This window comes from Seriola aureovittata, chromosome 17, assembly GCF_021018895.1.
Source record: "Seriola aureovittata isolate HTS-2021-v1 ecotype China chromosome 17, ASM2101889v1, whole genome shotgun sequence".
In the NCBI taxonomy this organism is placed as follows: Eukaryota; Metazoa; Chordata; class Actinopteri; order Carangiformes; family Carangidae; genus Seriola; species Seriola aureovittata.
In genome coordinates this window covers 23,142,127-23,166,489 of record NC_079380.1, presented here as the reverse complement: position 1 = coordinate 23,166,489, position 24,363 = coordinate 23,142,127, and the positions used below count along the sequence as shown (strand labels likewise).

General features: G+C 46.4%; 1 protein-coding gene across 3 annotated transcripts in view; it reads left to right on the top strand.

Annotated features, from left to right (window-relative positions):
• Positions 1-24,363, top strand: part of tnrc18 (trinucleotide repeat containing 18) — a 52,315-nt gene that overhangs the window by 7,910 nt on the left and 20,042 nt on the right. For all 3 annotated transcript variants that reach the window (XM_056402108.1, XM_056402106.1, XM_056402107.1), the window contains exons 3-14: positions 7,701-7,841; positions 12,378-12,482; positions 12,892-14,763; positions 17,016-17,103; positions 17,210-17,439; positions 19,425-19,571; positions 19,685-19,869; positions 20,957-21,371; positions 21,588-22,595; positions 22,714-22,859; positions 22,966-23,099; positions 24,225-24,338. In XM_056402108.1, the coding sequence (XP_056258083.1) occupies positions 7,701-7,841; positions 12,378-12,482; positions 12,892-14,763; positions 17,016-17,103; positions 17,210-17,439; positions 19,425-19,571; positions 19,685-19,869; positions 20,957-21,371; positions 21,588-22,595; positions 22,714-22,859; positions 22,966-23,099; positions 24,225-24,338 (4,585 nt within the window). The remainder of the gene's footprint in view (positions 1-7,700; positions 7,842-12,377; positions 12,483-12,891; positions 14,764-17,015; positions 17,104-17,209; positions 17,440-19,424; positions 19,572-19,684; positions 19,870-20,956; positions 21,372-21,587; positions 22,596-22,713; positions 22,860-22,965; positions 23,100-24,224; positions 24,339-24,363) is intronic.

Below are 24,363 nucleotides of genomic sequence, written 5' to 3'. Positions count from 1 at the left end.
ATGTGTGTGTACATGTGTATACGTGTGTGTGTGTGTGTGCACACGCCTGTTGCGAGAGTGTTCCCATTTGCTGGTATCGAGGTGTGTGTCAAAATAACAACTGCTGTCTTCACAGGAGATTTGAGTGCAGCAGCATTAGCACAGCGAGACACACACACACACCACACACACACACACACACACACACACACACATACACACACACACACACACACCCAAACGCTCTACAGTATAAATTCATGAGGTTATTATTATTAATGTTATTATTATAATTATTATTAAAGATCAGCTCTACCTGTGATTCAGAGCAGAGTCGCTTGGTCTTTTTTATTTGTCACCTGCACTGACCTGGAATTATTCTCACTGGTAAATGTTTCCTTTGATTTTTAATTCATTATTATGATTTTTTATGACAATAGTGACAATTTTTATTTGCTTGTGCAGTTTCATTGCAAAAAAAGTTTCTGTGAAATCAGGTATTTTAGCTGCAACAATCCCCCAAAGAAACCCTTGTGTAAGATATAGTTTGTGTGTGTGTGGGGGGGGGTGTGTGTGTGTCATTGCAACTGTGTGACCGTGCAACTGTGCATACCATTCTGTGTATGTGCGACACTGCATGACTGTGTGAATATGTGTGTGTACATGTGTATACGTGTGTGTGTGTGTGTGCACACGCCTGTTGCGAGAGTGTTCCCATTTGCTGGTATCGAGGTGTGTGTCAAAATAACAACTGCTGTCTTCACAGGAGATTTGAGTGCAGCAGCATTAGCACAGCGAGACACACACACACACACACACACACACACACACGCACACTAGGTGGATCCAACTGTCAGGGCAACTTTTGCAGGAAAGTTTCAGAGCTGCACGGGGAATCAAACACTGACGTTGCGTTGCTGTTTGGTCGGTTGAACTCTGAACTGTTTCGGCTCAGCGGCTGAATTCCATTTAGCTGCTTCAGTTTCAGGTCTTGGTATCGAACGAGCTGTCACGCTGGACACGCACCTTTGACACCTGGCCAAATGTCTGCTGCTACACTTTAGAAAAACAATATTTTTATTATTGTTATTTTAGTTTCAAAGGCCACTTGCTTTGTTAATTGATGATTAGTGAGTTAATTGATTAGTAAATTGCCAGAGAATGAATCGGCAACTATTTTTGTTTATAGTTTCAGTCGTTTGTTAAATAATAATGTCAAATGTTTGTATGGATTTAATGTTTTTTCTTTGTCACATATCGTTGTGCACTGAACATTTCAGGTTTGGACTGTTGGTCAGACACAACAAGACATTTACAGACGTCCCTGTTGCATTCTGGGAAACTGTGACGGGCATTTTCCTTTTTATTTTTGGACATTTTTATAAAGAGAATACATCTTATCCGAAAGTTACACCTCAGCCTGGACCATTGGTGATTTTCTGTCTGTACTCACACGACGTTACACCATCTAACATGCGCTCACACACTTCTTCTCTACTTCACACTCACGCACTAAAAACTGTCCCACGCCACCGTCAATAATACACATATAAAACCTGTATTCTAGCGCTTAAAGTCCACCTATAATACATGAGTAAACATATACATACACTGTTGTATGAACTTCAGTAACTCAAGATGATGGCAGCAAAAATAATTCACCTAAATATATTGTTTTTTAGCCAAAGTGTTTTGGATGACTTGGTTTTGTTGTCAGATTTTAATATTTTTATTCTAATTAATAATAAAGGACCACATTTTGTTCGTGCAACTCTGGTGTCATTACAGCCGCTGTGTGCAGCTTCTCTTTAGGAGCAACATAAACTTATATACTTTATTCTTCTACCTCAGTCTTTACTGGTAAGAGACTGGCATCATTGAATAAAAGCAGCAACAAAGAGTAGTGTTCGACTTCAGTTTCCCTTTGTTGGTGACAGAATCATCAACTTCTTTTTATGATTTTTTGCTGCATGAATAAATTTGGCTTGACACTTTCATCCCACGTTTCCTCCTACGAGCATTTTTACTTGCCATTTAATGTATTTTAACCAAGTATACCACTTCCTGTTTCATTTCACCAGAGATAATGTCACAAACATCTCATAGGGACTCATATCAAAGTACTGTAGTAACTTTTCTGACATTTCACCAGAACGTTAGCGAGGCACATGAAATGATTTTAACAACTTTGAAAGTAAGTCTTTCTTTTACCAGTGGATTTCCTTTGCAATACAATTTTTTTTTATTACCAAAACAACACTACAAAGAAAGAAAACGTCTGATATTAAAGGGACAGTTCAGGTGTTTTGTTGTGGGGCTGTGTGAGGTCAGTCATATACAGTCGGTGCATTACCTGCAGTAGATTCTGATCAGCTCGCTCAAACCTGTTTTAGACACTTTTTAAAAACAAAAAGTGTCTAAAACAGGTTTGTTCTGGTGGCTCCGCCCACAGCAACACGCCACTCTGCTGGTGTGACGGTGCTCCTGGTCTGATCTTCTCACTGGGAGCGAGCTGACCAGAATCTACTGCAGGTAATGAACCGACTGTATATGACTGACCTCACACAACCCCACGACAGAACACCTGAACTGTCCCTTTAACACACACACACACACACACACACACACACACACACACACACACACACACACACACACACACACACATTGTGATTTGCAATCTAAAAGTGGACTTGTTGTAGCTTGAACCCGTCACAGAGGCATCAGTAAGTGAACTTGAAACTGTTTATGTTCAGCTTGAGCTCACAAACAAAACAGTTTCCTCTGAGCTGCTGAAAACACAGGAAAACCAGACTTGTACATTTTGAAATCATTAACACACTTTAAAAACCACATGCTCACGGCCCAGAATTAACACGCACACAAAGACGGACGCGATATCTGTTACCAGACATCCTTTCACCTCCGTGTTTATGTGAGGAACTCTCTTGTCTGCTTTGCAGTCGGGATTAATGATTAGCAGTGTCAGTTAGCTGTGGCAGAGACCGAGAGCACGGCACAGTTTTTACTGTTTGAATGTTTTTCTTGCAGAGAATAAAAACCAGAGATCAATAGAGATTCCCCCCCAGCTAACCCTGCTCTGAGTACCACTGATGGGTAACAGATGGGTTCACACAGTGTGTGTGTGTGTGTGTGTGTGTGTGTGTGGCACACATTTATACCAGAGGTTTCTTCTCCCTCTGTATTTTCTGTGCTTTTGTTCGTCTTCCAGTTTTGTTGTTTTTGGATTCTGTTGAGTTTCAGTCCGTCTCAGTTCGATTTGCGATCAAGACTCTTGAGCTTGATTTCACTGTGTTTCACCGTGTGTGTGTGTTTGTGTGTGTGTGGTTTGCGGCGGCGTCTCTATCAGAGTTGATCTCCAGCAGGCCTCCTCTTCTCTGATATCGAGATACGTTTCTTACGAGGATCTGAAAATGGAGGCTCAGAACGTGTTGGGAGTCAGAGAGCGTGTTTCTTGGCAACTCGCTTATCCCAATATGGCAAACTAACTGTCGTGTGAAGTAGGAGCCAAATGGTGTGTGTGTGTGTGTGTGTGTTTCCAGGGTGGGAAAGTGGGATGGAGTTGTGTGTGTGTGAGAGAGAGGAAGGAAGGAAGGAAAGGGCAGAGAGAAAGAGAGAGGGACGTAATGAAAGAGTAATTTCAAAACATTTAAAGAAACATTTCCCTCTCAGCTACCATTTGGATGTTGTTTCTGGAACGAGGAGCACAAATGTTTTCCCTCTCTCTACCCCTCCCTCTCTTTCCTCCCTCAGACTGTTCAGGAAGGGAGAAAAGGGAATTGGGGATTGTGTTTTTTTTTCCTGATCACTGGCATGAAAAGTAACTGGACTGTATGTTAGCTGTGTGTGTGTGTGTGTGTGTGTGTGTGTGTGTGTTTACACTCTCCACACATGGATAAAAGGCCTGTAGGCGGCTGTGATGCAGAGATTGATCCATACTCTAGTCTGTGTGTGTGTGTGTGTGTCTGTGTGTGTGTGTGTGTGTGTGTGTGTGTGTGTGTTAGACAGACCCTGGTGTTTGGCCTGAAGTAATGGAAACTGCCGACATCCTACCAGGACCTCAACATCCTTGACAGGTGGTGGTTGTGAATGTATTCCCTGTGTGTGTGTGTGTGTGTGTGTCTACGTGTTGTTCCTCACACACACACACACCAGGTAACAATTATTAAAATGAATAATAGGTGAGAATAATTTGTTAGAACAACATTGTTGGCACGTAACCTCACACACACACACACACACACACACACAGACACGCTGGAGCGGGGGGAGGAAAGGTGGCGGTAAAAATGGGTTTCTTTGTATTTGTTCGTGGTAAATCGTAGTTTAATTTACGTGATCGAATTACAAACAGTCATGAGCTGCTGGAAATGAATCATGCTTTTTCTCACACGGCTGGCAAATCACTTTTTTTTTTATAGTCACATAGATGAATAGTCAGCGACTGCCAGCAGATATTTAACTCTGGCGTCGAACATTCATACAAAGATCAGGCTGTTAGCTGTTAGCGATAGCAGCTTCAGAAATGAAGATAAAATAATCAAAATAGAGTTAACCAATCAGATTTCTCTCCCTTTTGTCTCTAGGCAGAGAAGAGATTAGCTGGCTCACTCTTTGGTCAGGAGTTCATAACCGGGCGGTAAACTTCCCAGTCGAAACTTGAAAAATGTTTATGTTGGAAAAAGTGAAGAAGAAGTTGCTCGACAGTCTGTAATGAGCTTCACGTGACAATATTCACAAGAATACTTTGATGAAAAATGTTTTTTGATTCCTTTAAAATTGTTGGATACACACTTAATGAACATAGATATCAAGGAATAGACAGACAGTCGGACTTTATGACTGCTTTAAAGGTAGGGAGTCATCCCTCACCATAGTTTATTATAGTACGGCAGTTACCATGGACTTCATAGATAAAAACATTGAATATTTTAATTATATATTGACCACTGAACTGGAAATGTCCCTGGTTTTCAATTCAGAAATCTAGTCACCAGGTCACGGTTTCTCATGTCACAGAGGGAAAAGCCAAACAATTGACCGACTTCCCTCTTTAAGAAAACAACAACCTGAGTTATTTTGGCTGCACTGTAAACACACACACACACACACACACACACACACACACACACACACACACACACACACACACACACACACACACACACCAGCTGCTCATGTTTCTGACGCTGTAATATGAGACTGACAGAAAGTTGTTTCTGTTTGGAAGTAAAAACCTCGTCACTGCTGCTCTTCAATGCTTCTCACAGGACAGGGTGTGTGTGTGTGTGTGTGTTTATTCCAGCAGAGTTAACGTACTGAGACTAACTGAAGATTAATCACAGGGTGTGTGTGTGTGTGTGTGTGTGTGTGTGTGTGTGTGTGTGTGTGTGTGTGTGTGTGTGTGTGTGTGTGTGTGTGTGTGTGTGTGTGTGTGCGTGGATGTTTTCATGCCTCTATATTCCGAGGAATTGGTGCATGTGTGAATTCACAAATGCTGGTTTGTGTATGTGCGCATCTTAGCATGTGATTATATCTGTGTTTTTGCACATGTGCGTGTCTTATATGTGTATTTGTTCATGTGTGTGTGTGTGTGTGTGTGTGTGTGTGTGTGTGTGTGTGTGTGTGTGTGTGTGTGTCGGGGGGGGGTCTCTGACTCATAGGGCATTCACTGCAAACCCACATGGAACTGTTTGCACATGTCAGTGATCATAACACGATCCAGTGCAGCCACTTAAGCTACATACACAGAGACCCTCAGTAAACACACACACACACACACACACACACACACACACACGCAAACATTGAGGGGCTTGAATAAATCTGTCTAATAGCTACTTGCTGTGGAAGGATCCACCTACACAGTATTTTTCAAAGCAAGGTGAGTAAAGGCGCGCTGCATTACTCCCGGATGCAGCGCGCCTTTTGATTTGTGATTAATTGGAAGCCGCATTTGCTATTGATTTTAAAATGCACTGTGTGTGTGTGTGTGTGTGTGTGTGTGTGTGTGTGTGTGTGTGTAGGCGCTGACGGACTGCGGTTTTAATGTACTGATTTAGATGCAGGGGAAACTCAGCAAGCACAGCAAGTCTCTCAGATTCCCACAGGACTAATACAGACACACACACACACACACACACACACACACACACACACTCGGTCCCTTCCCCCTCGCCCTCATACAGACAGCACCCTTTCCCCTACACACATGGTTAGTTTTATCAGGGTAATGGCTGTGCAGTGCGTTCAGTAATGGGCTGGGAGGGGAAACCTCAGCTAAACATGAAACCTTTTTCCAGCTTTTAGAAGGTTGTGATTGGAAGAGACAGTAATGGTTCAAAGGTTCAAAGTTTACTAATGGCCGACGGTGCGCACATGCTGGGGAGTGGAGTCCAATAAAAACAACAAAAAAACAAAACAATCGATAGCGGTATCATGTTGAGATATGAGACGTTTTATGAGGATCCGCTCTTTGAATGTTAAAGTGATGGGACTGGTTTTAATGGCGAGGTGTTTGACGTCGGCACGATGAGCTGGTTTGGATGGATAACTCCTCGCTGTAGAATTCGTTTTCCATCGTGATAAAGTTGGTGACGAGCCGCCCTCGTGTGACGGAATGACGCGAATGTAAATTTTATGTAAGAGTTGATTGGATTGAAGCTCCCATCGTTCATGTTCCTGGTATTAATATTATTATCCTGAGTGACCTGTGGTAGACACGTGGGATCGAGGATCAATAATCCAGAAAGTGGTGGAAATACATTAAGATAGTTAAAGTCAGTGGTTATGGTTGAGCCGCATGACTTTAAATCAATATCACGATTAATGAACGATCACTTTGGTGGCTCATCTCTTTTCTTCATATTCAGTAATGTGATTGTTTTCCAAATCGGCGGTTTTACCTTCAGTCGATATCCATGTTGCATTCACTGTCTGGTAGTCGTGACCCATGTGACCCATGTGACCTGATCAGGAGGCGATTTCTAAAGGTTTCTGTCCGTCCAGACTAAAGTTAACCCTGCAGTTTTTAAACCGGGTCCTCAGGGTTTCCAGAAGAGGAGTAGTGTGGACGCCAGGCGTAAACGTAGCAGAAGTGAAGAGCTTTAAAAGTAAAAGGTGTAAGTGTGGACGCAGCCTGACGCTCAGTGTTTGCGCTCCTGTCGTCAACTTCGCCAGTTTCACTTTTGAGTGAACGTGGACAGACGTTAGGGTCAAAGCAAGATCACCCACATCTTGTATTTGACTTGTCCTGTGGATTTAAAGTCTTTGTGTTTGCCAAGAGAGAGAGAGAATCTGCCAGACCACTCCCTTAACGCCACATCGAATCTCCAGCACCCTGAAGACGACGCCACGTGTCTCCACTCCTGTTGTGGTTTTAGTCGGCGGTTACGTTAACTGTCCGTGTCTTCAGAGCGCAGTCTGTCTGCGGTCCGTCTTGTTGAAACACAGAGTGCACGGTGGCTCGGTAATAATGTGATTACAACATTACAACTGCCTCGGCGTAGAAACATCAGCATGTATCGATCGTACACACACACACACACACACACACACACACACACCACACACAGGAAGTGACAGAATGTACAGTATAAATCGACCATCTTTGTCATTTGTTAGTTTGGCTCTTGTGATACGAGTGTGACTGACAAGTCTTTTTTTTTTTTTTTTTTTATTTATTTGTTTTGTTTTCCTAGGTGATGCCTTCCCATCAGGCTCCAGTCCCTTCCTGTCAGGTTATCCAGGCCCCTCCCCCCTGACCTCTGACCCGGCGTACAGATCGGCCAATCCCAGCAGTCTGCAGATGGCCCAGCTCTGGGCATCACACGCTCATGAAGGTAAATCATCATTCGCCTCAACAAACAAACACACCCCCCCACCCCACTGTCCTCTTTTTCTGTCTCGGTGCATAATTCAAATGCTTGAAGACACATGTGACATCATATTTTCATGACATTTCTCCCAGTCTGCTCCTGTCCAATGCCCAGGAGGCTCGTCCCTCTTCTGTTCCTCATTGCTTACACCAGTGGGATCCTGTTCCATTTCTGTCTCTGCTGGTAGCGGCGCTCCTGGCTCTGTCCTAAATGCGTCTTGCTTCCTATGTCCGCAGCAACTCTCTTACTTTGGCCTGTCGTGCGTCGCTGTAATCCATCTTCCTCTCCTCTCTGTTCTTTTTTTGAGCTTCCTGTCCAGTATCCACTTTGTCTCTGTCTGTCTCTCTGTAGCTCTCCTGCCCCACTTTTCCACATATCTTTCCTGACTTAGCTTGTGAGTATAGTTTTAGACACACTGAGAGGTGTGAGTGCACACACACACACACACACACACACACACACACACACACACATACACATAGTGCAGCAGAGGAGCTTAACACTGGAAGGTTATCGAGTGTTTTATGACAAAAGCTTGAAACTTTCTCCATGTTTCTATAAATCATAAAGTTTATTTTCAGACGTGACCTCTGGGACAGGGCCGAGCTTGGTCCAGACCAAACTAGCATGCTAGCTTCTGATTACAATGCTGGCTAATGTGCTAGCTAGTCATGTAATCCCATAGAACACACAGCAGATGTTGTCAATGTTATTAACAAGCTGTAGCTACATTAACACCTGGAAATGGTGGGGTGTGCAGCCCCCCTGCAAAACTGGTGCTCTAAGAAAAATAATGTTACGTGAACAGAGCAAATAAGCATCTTTATTAGAACAAAAATACACTTTTGGATACCAATTGCCTCCGTGTCTGAAATAAATAATTGGGATGTGTAGATTATAATCTGAAATTATTATAATAGATAATAGTAATATAATATTCTAACCCTAACCCTATATTTTATATTAATAAAGTTAGACATAATTTATTAATAAAAACCTTCGTTTAAAGATGGCTCAGCGAAGTGTCGGCTCAATAATGCACGTGATTTTACTTCTTTGGAAAAGTTTGGACTAATTTGTCCATCGTCAGACACAGTAGATCAAAGGAGGAACGAGCATTGAAAAGTTTAAAAGATAGACGTATATTTCTTATGGCTCTGGTAAGCCAACATTGAAACACAAGTACAACTTTATGACCACTAGACTGAGGATGAGGTGAATAGAAAATATTTTACCGATGTTTCAAGCAAACAATCTATAAAGTTTTAACCAGCCCCATCAGTGTCTTTACTGGCCGTCCGTGTGCCTGTCATTCAGGGCGGGCATGAGAGTGTACTGCATGCATGTTCCAGGATATATAATATGTCCCCTCCTTGCTCTCTCCTCTCTGTCTCTGTGCTCTTTTCGAGGCCCATTCAGTAAGTGATTGAATCTCTGTTCCCTCCTCATTTCCTCGTGTCCTTTTGTGTCTCCTTATCGAATCTCTGCGGAGTAGAAGGTCAGATATGAGGCACATTTCGCAGTGCGTGTTGTGGCAAGGTAAAGAGAGAAGGACGAACAGATTCTTTTTAGGATTCATTTTAAACCCGATCGTGTGACAGATCTTGTTCAGTGCTTTCCAAACACAGCAAATCAGATTGTGTGTGATTAGTGTTTTTTTGTCTTGAGCTTAATTTCCTCAATTCAGTGACAGTTCAAGGGGGCGGCACTGACACTGATTGCAACTATGGCAAATGCTCAGAACCAAGAAATAGACACAGTCCTACTAATGTACTACTCCTTTATTATTATTAATAATAATAATAATAATAATAATAATGATAAACTTTATTTGTACGGCACCTTTCATACAAGAAATGCAAAAAGAAATGACCAATCACCAAGTGCTTCACATGAAAACACATAAAATAAACATTAAAAACATTAATGTAAAATGAGATAAAATAATGAATAAATCATTAAATAAGACATTTAAAAGATGTGCTGAGGAGTGCAACAAATTCTCAGAGTTAGTTAAAAGCTAAAGTGAAGAAATAAGTTTTCTTTTAAAAGCACTCAGTGAGCTGCCCTCTCTGATCTATATCTATATCTGATCTATAGGTATCTATATCAGATATCTAAAGGTCATGTGTTCCGCAGCTTTGGGCCGTAACTGATAAAAGTTGCATCACTAATTTTCCTCGGAGAACCGTCACTAAAGCAGCAGCAGATGACCTCAGTGTAGTTCGCAGTGTCGCTTGGTCTTTGCCCATTAAGGCCTTTTTTTTTTATATATAAGGAATCAATATGTAACAGGAAGCTAAAGCTGGACCTGATGTGCTCTCTCCTCTTGGTTCTGGTTCACAGCCGAGCTGCAGAGTTTTGAATGAGCTGAAGTGTCTCTGTGTTTTCAAGTCGGCTTGAAATGGAGGCATGAATCAAACTTTCAGCATGTTTTTGGTTTATAAACGGCCGTACTTTAGTTGTTTCTACGGTGTTATTGATGTGGGACTTTAAGCTCAGATCTGAATCCAAAATAATAAGTTTTCTAACATCAGATTTAATCCAGTGAGTCAGGGAGGAGTTATTGCTCATCCATGTATTTATTGCTAGAAGACGGGTAGAAATGGAGTTTATAGCTGCAGCATCATTTGGTTTTAAACACTGTATTATAAGCCTGTGACTCACCTGTGCATGTAAACTAAATTTGACTCCAGTGCGGGAACGCTGGATCCCGACAATGAAAACTCACAGGATGTAAATACATTCACTTGGTGTTTCAGGAGTGTGAACAAAAAAACAGGGTTTTGTTTAATGAACATTTGTAGTTATAGTTAATAAAAGTTCACAGGTCAGTCACTGGCTCAGCAGCTGTGCGTGCCGGCCGGGACACGCCCTGTTTGACTTTATAATCGGCCAAAGAAAGGAGGGATAAAGGTGCGACGGACCTTTTTGATGCTTGATTTATAGTTTAGCATGAATTGAAATCGAGTATCTAAAGCTGAAGAAGCTAATAGCTCCTGCTCCTGAAGCAGCCGTAGACTCCACTTGCTCCGATATGAATAGAATCCTTCACGGCCTAAGAGAGCTTCCTAATACCTGGTGGCTGGCTTTAATAGCAGCTAAAGTTACTAAAAGCCGGAGACGTTTCCGGGCAGCAGCTACGAGGCAGACTGTGGATATGTCTGGGATGCAGCGTAGCGGCAGAGGAACCCCGTATCAAAGCTGTTAGAGATCAAGGTTAGCTGTTAGCTGTGGTTAAAGGAAGCTTTGAAAGAAACCCATCCCGCATTCCTTTACTCTCGTCACATCGTTCCTCTTATATTTCTGTCTCCTTGTGCCTCCCTCTAACCACTTACACCCCCACCACCTGCCTCCCCTGCCTTCTCCAGTTCTGCCTCTCAGAACGGAGAGCAGACAGATTTATACTCGGGCTCTTCTCCCCGGCGCTTCGTGCTGGAACGGCAGCGGCGTCTTTGAGACCTCTTGGAATGGCCGGAGCGTGGAAACAGGGAATGTCTCGCCCTCCCTGGGTGGCAGTCTTTTTTTAATTTATTTATTTATTTTTTTTTTTTTTTTACTTGCGGCCTAACACCGTGACACCAGCCAGTGTCAGAGTCGCGGTCAGCTCGACCTGTAACACACAGATCCAGAGCGCCAAGGCTTTGTCTATATTAAGATCTGGTCTCTGAGAGCGGCAGCTGGCCGACGGGCAGACTGTTGCCCAACACCAACGCCAGACTGACCTCATGAACCAAACGAGTAGCTGCAGGTGACGTGGGGTCGACTGTGACCGTTTGTCTTACACAGTTGAGTCGGCGTGGAAAGTTTACAGCGTTTTTAGAAGCGGTCAAATCTGTTGACTAGTCCGAGGTGGAGCCGAGACTGTTTGTCCGTTAATTGATTATTTGAGCGACAGAGAAATAATTCAGCTTTATTTTGATGATCACTAGTTCTAACTTAAATATGGATCCAGCCTCAGTTTGAATGAGCCTCAAGTGAATATAAATACAGCTGCAATATGAATTTAGGATTATTTTCATTAGTGATTAATCGTTATCTCGGGATCCAAGGCGACGTCAGACACAGAGGTCAATGTGCTTTAGAGAAACTAGAGAAGCATAAAAAATAGAAGTAAAAAAGCACAAAACTGTTTAAAAACTCGGATTATAAAACAGGGTAATATCTAATTAAAGAGCAAATATTAATTGATTAACATTGATTATTCACATCTCATTAAATGATTTAAATAGTCGTATTTTGTTCGACCAACATCAGTTTGAAATGATACGAAACAGAAAAGCAGTAAATCCTCACAATGGAGAAGCTGAGTTTAGAAAAAGACTGAAACGATGAACCAAATGTCTGAATATTGTGCCGATCGACTAATTGATTAATCAGCTAATCATTGCAGCTCTAAATCTACATCTGTCTTCTTCTATCTGTTCCCATCGCCGGCGGATCAGTGGCGTGTTTTGTTTGACCTGCCGTGTGTGACGTGTTCTGTGTTGGTGTCTTCAGGTTACCCTCCACTGCCGAGCAGCCTCTACTCCAGCCCCTACCTGTCCCTGGGGCACCTGGATCCTCCCTCGCTCTCCCAGCACCCGCTCTACGACTCGCATAAAGGTCAGTCACTGTCATCGACAACATTCACTGAGACGAATGGCTGGATTTAGAGTACATACCCTTTCATATCCTGTGATACATCAGTGGATGTAGGGTTTTTTTTTTTTTTTTTGTGTCGAGCCTTTTCTCATTTTCATGAGGAGACCTGCAGCGAGTTGTGAAACTGGGCCACACCTGCAGCTGGAAACAGGCTGACAGGTGGAGCAGTCTCGGCCCTGATACTTTTTCTGTTTTCTTGCTTTAATGTGCAGCAGGTTGTCACCTGCTCTCCCTGATGTGGCTGTTGCAGATCCACTGTAGGTCTGTTATAGTTAGATTTAAATATGCATGACGTCCGCTCTGCTGTGCGCATGAATCTTTATCACCTGCGTGTTTTAGACTCACGTGTTTTATGTTTTCTGTGTTGTAGATGGTTTTTATTTACCAGCCTCCTTGAGCCAGTCGCCTCTCCATCCTCTGTCTGCGCCGCCGCCCGCCCCGTCCAGCTCAACGCCCCCCCAGAGGACGTCCCGGGACTGCGGCAGGGACCGGACATACCGGGGGGAGAGGGACAGGGAGAGGGAGCGAGAGCGGTCGAGAGAGGATCAGCGGCCGCACAGCGTGGTCGACCTGACGCAAGACGGGAGGAGCGAGGATGACCGCAGGGCGCGGAGCGGAGACCGGGAACGAGAAAGAGAAAGGGACCGGGACACGGAGAGAGACAGAGACACTTGGTCTTTCCATCCTCACCTCCACCAGCACAAATCGCACTCTCAGCCCTCCATAGTGGAGGCCAGGTCCAGGCCCTCGCCTCCACAGCCCTGCCTCCCTCCAGGTGCGGGCAGGTTCCACGGACCAGAAACTGACAGAGGGGGTCGGGATGAAGATGGCGGCTCTCGACTCCATCATCACCACAACTCTAACGCCAACAACTCAAACTCTCAGTCGGACAGACAGAGGAGGAACGACTCTGTGGCCACGTCGGCCGGGACCCTCCACATATCTTATGTCCTCCCCCCCGCGCTCCAGCCCTCCGTCGCCGGTCCGCCCCACCCCTCCACACCCAGAGAGCCAATCAGAGAGCAGCGGGTCAGCGCCCCGACATATGTGCCTTCTGTGGAGGTTTACGACGAGCGGGCCGGGCCCATCCAGATCGCCTCGCAGGCCCGTGACAACAAACAGAGAGAGAGAGAGAGAGAACGAGAGCGGGAGAGAGACAGGGACAGAGAGCGGGAGCGAGATAGAGATCGAGAGCGAGAGCGGGAGCGTGAACGGGAGAGAGAGAGAGAGCGAGAACGGGAGAGAGACCGGGAGAGGGAGAGCTACCGGAGCCTGATGGATCACCCTCGACTCTCTCAGTCCGGCGAGTCGAACAATCAGAGAGAGGAAGGTTCTGTCATTTGTTCCAACGGCTCCGTCGGTAAACGAGGCGTGGACTCGTCGTACGCCTCCGGTCAATCAAGGTTCAGCCCGGAAACCAGGGACATCCCTAAACACTCACTCCGATTGGGTATAGAGCGGGCGGGGGCGGAGCCTAAGTGGAATAACATCAGCCCGTTGGCTAACTACGCCACGACTCACATGGCCGCTCTGGCGGCCCAACACGGACACGCGCTCTCCTCGCCGCACAGCCAGCCGACACACACACAGGTGTCCCACTCCCCCCACACGACTCACCGGCCCAACAACAACCCACACTCCCACAGCCATTCCCCCCAGACACACCCCTCCCAACATGGACATGGGCGTGGAGGTGAGGAGGGGAGTCAGAGACGCTACCTGGACCCATCAGCCCTCTACCGACCCGGGGGGTCGCTGGCGGGCGGGTCCGGTGGCGGAGAGCGAGGCGGGGGAGCCGGCTCAGACCCCACGGAGGTTTCGGCCATGCAGAGTCTAATTAAATACAGCGGAAACTTCGGCGCTGAAGGTCCCGGGTCCTCCAGGCACGCCTCGGACGGCCGGGGGCCCTTTGGCGGTCTAGCTCACATCGGCATGGACGCCGAGCGGGAGAGGGAAAAAGAGAGAGAGCGGGAAAGGGAGAGAGAGAGGGAGAGAGACAGGGAGAGGTTAGCGGTGGGGTCAGCCGGTTCGGGGGCGTTGAGGATTCCTCCACAGCTGAAGAGGGAGCAGGAGCGGCCGGACAGCGCCCGCTCGTTCGGCCGGGAGGGCGAGGGCGAGGTGCGCCACCCTCCGGTCGGCATCGCTGTGGCCGTGGCCCGGCAGAGAGACAGCGGGAGCAGCGGCAAACCAACGAGCGGCGCCTCGGACACACAGAGGCCGCTGCTGCAAACAACCATCAAAGGTAAATACGGAAAAAGCGGAAGATAAAACCAGAAACGAATCTGACGCGATGACGTTGGAAAAAGTTTCCACTTCTCGCCGTTTCCGTTTTCACTGTCTCTCAAAGGTTTGGAACGACTTGCAGGAGTCAGCTGATCACACAAGTCATTTCATGTTTGATAGTTTCTGGCAAGTTAAATCAACTCTACTTAATATATTTCGAAACATTCATCTAATGCACTTTTTTTCTTTTTTTTTTTTTCCCGCTTCTGCTTTCCCGCTCTCTCTGCGGCGGCTCTCACAGGAAACATAGATCCTTTAGTTAAACGAACCAAGAACAAATGATTCCTCATTTTGGTTTCCATGAATAATGGACGAGTCATTTTCTTTGGGATCAAAGTCATATTTCCTCAGCCCCTGTTTGACTTTGAGGTGTTCGTCTTCGTTAACGTGACTGGAATTGTTAAAACAACTTTTTATTTATTTAGTTTTTTTTGCTAATTATGTGACGGGATGTTTTTGTTTTAAACGGCGTCTCTGTGTTGCATCGCTATCCCCGCCGTCGTCCGTAGCTCAAGGTCATTCGGCGACAGTGCTCCCTCTCCATCGCTCTGTCTTTCCACTTGTTTCTGTTTCTCTCTCAGCTCCATGTTTTCTCTCCTGTCCTCTCACAGTTCCCTCTCTCTCTCTCTCTCTCTCTCTCTCTCTCTCTCTCTCTCTCTCTCTTGCTCTTTTCACTTGGTTGAATGCCTCCCTCCTTCCCCGCCCTTCCTTCCTCTCTGAGAAGGTCTTTGTAGAGGCACTCCCTCACTTGTCCCACCTCAGGCCCCCTTTTCTCTTTCTCCACTCTTTTCTTTAGCTCCACCCCCCCACCCCCCCCACCCTCTCTGCATTAAACATGTCATTACAGAGTGCAGCTAAAAGCTACAAACAAGCCCTGAATTACAATAAGACCATGGGTGCGTTGCTAAGCAATGGATCAGTCTTGAGAATGACAGACTGCAAGTGTGTGTGTATGTGTGTGTGTGTGTTTGCGAGATGCTGTAGATGTGTGTGCATGTGCACGTGCACATGCATCCCTGTTGGGGGTTTATTCATTCCCTTGCTTGAGCAGAGTGATTGGTTTAATAGCATCAGTCCCTCACACTGAGGAGAGCTCTAAATAAACAGCAGAGGATTTACACAGAAAACACAAATAGACGGATGAATGAATGGATAGATGGAGGAGGAGAAGAAGGAGGAGGAGGAGAATGATAAGAAGATGGACTGATGGATGTAGATCGATAGGTTGATAGACGAGAAGAGAGAGAGAGAGAGAGAGAGAGAGGTATGTCAGGAAGTGAAGAAGTTAAGAGATGGAGAGAGGAGGACGGGCGATGGAGGAGAGAGAGAGAGAGAGAGAGGGGGCGTGCAGCGCTAATCGCTGGCTTTCTGATGCAGGGAGGATAGCATGTGGGACAGGCTCCCTGTAACCTTGGTAACAGTCTTGAAACCTTTCCTGCGGAGCATGTCAGGGATTGTTAAAGTCTCTTGTCCCTTTACAGGCTACACACACACACACACACACACACACACATCCAGAGCAGAACTGAAGGGTTCAGCACTCTCGTATAAAACCTTTCTACTGCTCGGGGACCTTCAGTCAGCGTTGATGAGATGGAAGAGGGTTAAAGGGAAAGAGCGCGCAGAGGAGATCCTCATGTTTATTCTGGATGTCTTGGTTGAGTGCTGCTGCTTTTCCTTCTTTTTTCTTCTTCTTCTTCTTCTACTACTTTGCTCCCCATCTCCATCGTTTGCCGCCGGCCCTCTTAGTCAGCTGTGTGTAGAGTAAGAGTAAGAGGAGAGGTTCACACATCTCCCGTGGCACTAGACTAATAACTGATAAGAGCTGACACTCGAAGTGAGAGCTGTCACTCCTTTTGTGTGTGTGTGTGTGTGTGTGTGTGTGTGTGTTTGAACTGTGTGTGTGTGTGTGTTTGTGTGTTTGAACAGTGTGTGTGTGTGTGTGTGCTCACGCTCTTTGTGCTCAGGCTGCGGCCCAACATTGTATTTTTAGCCCCTCGTCTCGTTTTGACATGTGTCGTGTCACCGTTACAGAGCCGGTGTCACCTTGTCTCCTCCCCCTCCCTCCCCTGTTCTCACCCACTTTTCTCCCCCACATATCTTTTCACCTCTCCACCGCCCGATTTTCCTTCTGTCTTAGCTCGTAGTCTTTAATGTATATCACATGTGGGAATTAAACGTGCAGCCACTAAACATCCAATCGTGTCTTAGATGAGGAGCGGGGGGAGGACCGCGCTCGTCACCACGATGACAGACTGCTGGCCGGCCGACTGGAGCGCGAGCAGGAGAAAGTGCTCAGGTGAGGGGGCGTGGCTGACCGGACTTTTAAAGGAGGAAATATATATATATATATATATATATATATATGTGCTCAGTTTTTCAAGAACGTGCACTTGTTTCCTCAGAGAGTCCAAAGAGCTGGCGGAGTTCACTCAGATGCACCCTGCACCTTTGTCCGGCGGCCTGACGCCCGGCATGATGACACCCAGCCTCATGACGCCCAACCTCATGGTGACGGGAGGGGCCGCGCTGGCGGGGGCGGGGCGTTGGCCTCCAGACCCCTCGACTCTGACCTCTCACCCCTGGATACCCCGGCCCGGAGCCCCCCCAGTCTGGCTCTCCAGCGCCCCCTACAGTAAGTGGACGAACCCGTGACCGGTGACGCTCGCTGACTGCGACCGAGCTCAGATTTAAATTGCGCTTCACATTCCTGTAACTGCTAGAGTTGCACGTGCTGTATTTTAGCGATTTCAAGAATTCAGCAGCTTGTATCAGGTGAAGTCAAATGATTGATAGATTAGTCGATCGACAGGAAAAAAAATCGGCAGAAATGTGAAATATTCGAGTTTCAGACGTGAAGATTTACGGCTTTTCTTTGGAATCTGAATATCTGTGTTTGCAGCTGCTGGTTGGAGAAGTCGCACAAACGCTTTACATTTTATTACAACTGCAATTTACGAGCGCAGGTGTTTTTTCATCGCGACGTCGAGGTGAAACGAGCAGTAGTAGAAGTTGAAAGATTCTCCTGTTGAGGATGAACGACACTAAGGTAGACTGCCAGATGTGGGCGGGTACAACAGCTGTGGAGTAGCACAGCGGTTTTCAGAAGGCGTCTGTGTCTTGATCTGTTATCGGTGTTAATACGACCCGTGGGCCGGATGCATAAAACTCTCTCTCTCTAAAACTCTTTTAATCAGAATTATAAATCTGTGTGTTCGTGCGGTTTCCGCTTTATAAATCTCACTCATTGAGAAACTGGGCACATGAGTCATAAATGGATGAAGTTGCTCCTTTAATCAGTCAGTTTGTCGTTAATAAAAAAACAAGTGATCAGCCACAGAAGAAGGAGGAGGAGGAGGAGGAGGAGAATTTCACTGATTGTGAAACTGAGGGGAAACAAACCTGCATCAGTTCACTTTAGCACAATCGCTCTGATGGAAAGTTTTACTCTGAACTTATTGAGACTAGAGTCTTAATTAGACTCCAGAGGCTCTAAAACTGTAATTAGTGAATATTAAAATACTATGAAGCAGTTACAGAGTGACTCGCAGTAAATAATAAGGATATTAAACGATGATGAAGGAAACATCGAGCACACAAACACAATTATTAAAAGTTTTTTTGAATTGTAAAGTTGTTATTGCTGTGTAAACCAGATAATAATAATGTCTCGGCTTATTTTGTATTTTCGCTGTAACTCGGATCTCTTTGGGAAAACCGTGAGGTGCGTTCGTTCTCGCCGCACATTCTGTGTTTATAAGATAAAGATATTCCTTCATTAGTCCCTCAGTGGGGAAATGTGCAGAGTTACAGCAGCAAAGTGACAGAACAAGGAAGAAAAAAACTGCCTAAATGTCAGCACCAAGTAGTTAAAAAAGATGAATATAATAATATAATATGTACAATTGGACAATAAATATAACAAAGCACAAGACGATAGCAGCAGAGAAGTGATATTGCACAGCTGGTGAGTTAGAATATATATAATATATATAAAATATATGTAGTTTAATGTATTATAAATACCAATTTATGTGCCGTAAATGGCGTACGAGTGGTTTTTATGTGTCTGCATCATTTATGCGTCTGGGCCCTGGTGCTGAGGAGGAGCTCGGTGAGTTCTCCATGTATCTCGTCTGATTGGCGCAGAGGGAAGGGAGGTGTTTTCTGTCTGAGCAGCAGCCGTCCAGCAACAGCCTCCGGGGGTCAAGTGCCACAGACATTCCTGATCTTTGCAGGACATTCCAGACCTCCTCCTCCTCCTCCTCCTCCTCCTCCTCCAACGCTGTCCAGAAATAACAGCATCAGGACACACATACCATCTGAAAACATGGAGACACACACACACAGACGCAGAGATATGCATGCATGCTCAGAGCTCCCTGAGGGCCAGCGCTGTCTAGACACCGAGGGCGGAAAAAAAAAAAGAGAAAGACAAAATCATCTGAAAAGTCTGAATTCAGAGTGTGCGCTCGTATGTGACTCCATTACGGCCTCGGCGCAGGTATAAATACTGCATGAAGAATGACGCGGAGTAAAGGTTAGCTTCAGCTCCGCTCAGATGTTTTTGTTTTTCTCCTCTTAATGTTTTTCAAACTCTTTCCCTCCCGTCACTTTCAGGCCTCGGCCCCTCCTCGCTCCACCAGACCCTCCCCCCGGGCTACCCCCCCTCTCTGCCAGGCTCCTTACCCCCGTCCTACCAGTTTGCCAGGGACCCACAGTCTGGACAGCTAATAGTCATCCCTACTGAACACCTGCCGCACTACGGTATGAAAACCTGTTCCTGAGTTCCTCGTTCGTCTTCTTGAGACAGATGTTGTTATTGGGAATTAGTGTAAACAAACAGTCTTCCTTCATGCCTCCCCTTCGCTGCCGTGCAGGGGGTGATGTGCTGGAGCGTGGAGCCCCGGTGTGGTCGGGGGTTTACGGTACAGGCAGCTCGCTGCAGCACGCCGCCCAGCTCCAGCTCCTCTCCCAGCAGCAGATGCTCCGGCAACAGGAGCTGCTCATGATCCAGCAGCACACGGCGCAGGTCCTGGAGCTACAGAGGAACGCACAGCTGGTCGTAAGTGGGCTTCACACACACACACACACACACACACACACACATCGATAAATAAACATCGATCGAACCCTGTATTGATCAGCAATGATTAACGCAAATTCAACCAGTCCATTTTTGTCAAATCACCACAACTTTTGCACAAATCTGAGTTTCCCACGAGTTGAACCAATCACACCAGTCCCTGCACCAAACTCACTTCCTTGTTTCTGGGGTTGAAGCTTGTTTGTGAAGCTGCAGACGTGTGTGACACGAACGTCCCACATTTACCAACAAACTGTCACTGTTAAAGACCGTGTGAAGACATTCCCAGATGTTTTACACGAAAGCAGAGTTAAATAGTTTTGTAGCGCTGCGACATTGTGGTGGATCCTCAGGTGTAGAGCCGCCGGAGCGACGCTCCGCTGCTTTGATCCTCCAGCTGAAATAAAATATCTACAGTTCAAATAATCCGGTTGATATTTATCTACAGTTTTAAGCTGTTGAAGATCCGATCGTCATTCAAGAGTCCGTCATGTAGAGAGCTGATAAAAACATATCATATTGACATTTAAGGTGTATTGATTGATTTCCAAACGTCAAATCGTGCATGAAGTAACACTCAAGGAAACATTCCACCTTAAAAGATGCCGGTCGCCTCTGAGCTGCTGAGTGAGTTAAATCGTTAATTACTAAAGATGAAGAGACGGAAAACATCCTTTCATTCATCATCTATGCTGATCATTATGAAACTGTTTCATAAGCAAGAAATCATGAGGTTTTTGTTTCTTCTTCTTTTTCCCTGTAAGATCTGTGAAGTGTGTCGCCACCCGCACCGGATTTATTCTCACTGCTACAAGTTGCCCTTCGATTTTTAATGAATTTTACAAAAGAAAAAAGAAGGCGGCAATTTTTGCAATTTTTATTTTCCTCCGCAGTTTCATTGCCAGAAAAAAAACTACTTGAAAACATTAAAATTTTTAAGAAAAGCTGCTGCGAAATCAGATATTTCAGCCACAACAATCCAGTGAAACCTGCAGGGGCGGATCTACAGCAGCAGGTCGACGCAGCTCTGAACACACAACAGACGTCTGTCCTCTCTGTGTTTCAGGAGCGTCTGAAGGCCAGCGAGCACCGGCCGGAGATGGAGGACAAAGCAGACAAGCGGAACGCGGACCCCAAACCCAGACCCTCCTCGATCTCTTCCCCGTCTCCCTCCCCCGTCCTGCATCCTCGCAAACTCCCCCCTCCCTCTCGTTCGCCGACTCCCTCCACGTCCTCCCTCACCCCGCTGCCTCCGCTCCCCTCGCCGGTGACCACCCTCAAGTCGGAGGAAGGGGGGCAGAGGGTGTTGGCGCACCCGCCGACGCCCCTGCCTCACCCGCCTTCACCCCGCTCGGCGTCTCCGCCCCCGTCCTCGCCACGGCGGCCTAAACAGGAGGCGGCCGAAGAAGGGGAGGTGGGACGGAGGGAGCAGACGGAGAGACAGAAGCCGACCTCTGCTTCCTTCCAGGGCATCTACTCTGGTGAGTCTGACTCCGCCCTCATGTTGTGACTGAATGGCTGAATTGATTGTGTATTGAAACGTCTGTATCGCTGTGTTTAGTTCATGAACACCTTCAGCCTGTGGGATGTTTGAGACGTTGTGATGAGCGTCACATGACGACGAAGGTTTCAGGAGTGTGAGGGAAGCCTGGCGTGTGTGTGAAATTGTAATTGACTTTAACCTTTGTGTTTTACAGATCTCCCTGCAGGTTACCCTTACCAGTCCATCACTGCCCCATTCGGCTCAGCTTTCCCCCCTTATCACATCCCAGCACCCTCTGGGGCAAACACAGAACATGTCCCACCCCGCCGCTCCCGCTCTCCGCCCTCAGCTGCTCCTTTGCCGTCAGCACACCTCCACTCGAGGCTCCTGGACACCGACATCAAGCCACAGAAACTGGAGCCGTCAAAGACGGGATCTTTCCTCAAGCAGGAGCCCGGTGTCGAGCGGCCTCAGCTGGACGTGATGCCAGAACCTCTGGGTCCCCTTCGCCGGACCTGCAGCCCCGTCCGAGTCATCAAGGAGAGAGAGACGGACGGGGAAGCCCCGAAACCCCAGCCCAAGCCTCCGCCACTACCTCTCCACGTCCCCAGTCCAACACCGCAACAAGGGGAAAGACTGGAGGAAGTCAGAGAGGAAGAGAAGGAAGGAGGCCAAATCAAAATGGAAGTGTCGTCTTACCCGTGTCAGGCAGCGTATCCTCTACCACCTCCGCTCACAGAGGCTGAGCCCAAACCGAAGGCCATCAAGGCTCCGGAGCGAACACGATACCCATCATGCATCACTGTGGATTCAGACAGCCAGGAGTCGGCTCAGAAGTGTGTGTCACTGGAGCAGAGCACCGGTGCTGTGTGTGAACCAGAGCAGCTCGACACTCCGATCGACCCGCACACTCCCAGTCAGAAAGAAAGTGTTGCCGAAACCCCCGTTTACCCTCCCCCCACCCCCGGCTCTCCGCTCCCGCTGCTCATCAGCCCCGAGGACCCCATGGCGGGGATGCTCGCCCTGCTGACGGCCAGCGAGATGGCCGCCCAGGCCCGACCCAGCACCCCACCTGCCCCGATACTCCTACCACAAATCGAAACCCCTCCTGTGGGTGAGGACTGCGGCAGCGCGGGGCCTCTGGAGATGGTGGCGCTGGAGGGGATGGCCCTGCTCAGCCAGATGGCCCAGAGAGAGATGGAGAACATCAGCCAGGAGCAGGGTGAGTAGATACGAGACGGTGGGAAACGTAGTTAAAGATGCGAGAGGGCAGAAATAAAGGATATGTAACACTTGCAAATACTCCTCTAATGTTTTACTGCTCTGTGCGTCCCGTCCAGATCTGACATTGGAGGGTCTGGACTGTCTTCTCGAAGCGAGCAGACAGATCCTGTTGGACGCCATAGAGAAACAGTCGCACATTGATCTGCCCAGGACGCTGGATCCCAACAAGAAGTACAGCTGGAGGCAGAGGAAGGAGGAGCCGGTGAGATGAAGGGGAAAGAAATTGTCACGGTCTCCCAGAGATGAGATGTTTGTGAAATGTTGTGACAGAGTTGTCACTTTTTTTGTGCGTCTCTCGTTCCCTGCAGCTGTATAGTAAAATGTCTGTGGACATGTTGGACGCCGTGGAAGTGGAATACCGCGTCCGCCTGGCTGAGCTGCAGAAGACGTATAAGGAGAAGCAGAGGGAGCTGAGCAAGCTGCAGAGACGCAGGGACAAGCAGTGAGTGCTCCTGAACGCAGCTCGCACACGTGTTGGAAGAACCACATTCAAAAGGAATTAATCATCTGCTGCTATAATTACACACGGACACACATACACACACACACACACACACACACACACACACACACACACCCAGAGGTGCACAAATACACAGCTGCATGACAGGAGTCAGAGTAAAGATCCTCCTGGTCAAATATGACTCCGATACAAGTCAAAGTTTTACTTCAGTTAAAGTACTGGAGTACTTCATTTAATAAAATAGAATAAAATATAATAATATAAAATGTATATAATACAAAAATAAAAGAATAAAAAGCTTGTAGAATATAATAATAATAATAATAAACTTAATTTGTATAGCACCTTTCATACATAATTGCAGCTTTGTAGAAGAAAAATAAAATCAAAAACAAAAAAAAAACAATTAAAGGAATAAAAACTTAGTAAGTAAAAGCAAAGTTTTGTTAATTAAAAGCAAGATCATTAAAATAAGTTTTCAGCTGTTTCTTAAAAACAAGAGCAGCTTGTCTGATTTGTGGCGGGGGGGTGTTCAGACCTTCGGCGCATAAAAACAGAAAGCTGCTTCGACAATATGATAAAACTGTAGAAACGGACATAAAAACACAACTGGATCAACAAAAGGAGCTATTGTTGTTTTGCTATTGCTTTCTCTCTTTTTGGGCATTTTTTGCCTTTATTCTGAAAGTATAGTAGGACAGGAAAGTGGGGGGTTGACTTGCAGCACAGGGCGGCGGGTCGGATTCAAACCCATAAAATTTCAAACATCTTTAGACCTGCCACTGCCGAGTTCAAACTGACCTGTGATTAACTCGGTGTGTGGTCTGCCACGTTTTTCAAAATAAAATAAAATTCATTCCACAGACTAAAAGCTGCTTCAAAGTAAGAGTCCTTCATAGAAATGTAGAGGAGTCAAAAGTACACCGTTTGTCTTTTAAGTGTAGAGAAGTAAAAGTCTGAAGTTTCCAAAAGAATTAAAACTCAAGTAAATACAGATACTTGAAAAATATACTGCAGGATTCAAGTAAAAGTACTTCACTACTGTCCACCTGTTCGGTATCTCCACGCCGAGACAAACACGTAACTGTCTTATGTTTGTGTCAGTGAGCGGCAGCAGCAGGAGGATGAGAGGCGGAGTCTCACCAGACGGGGCAGAGGTCGACCCAGGAAGAGGAAACATTTGGCCACACCTCCCAAACTGGACAGCAGGCCTGGAAAGTGAGTGATGGACTGCAGCTCAAGT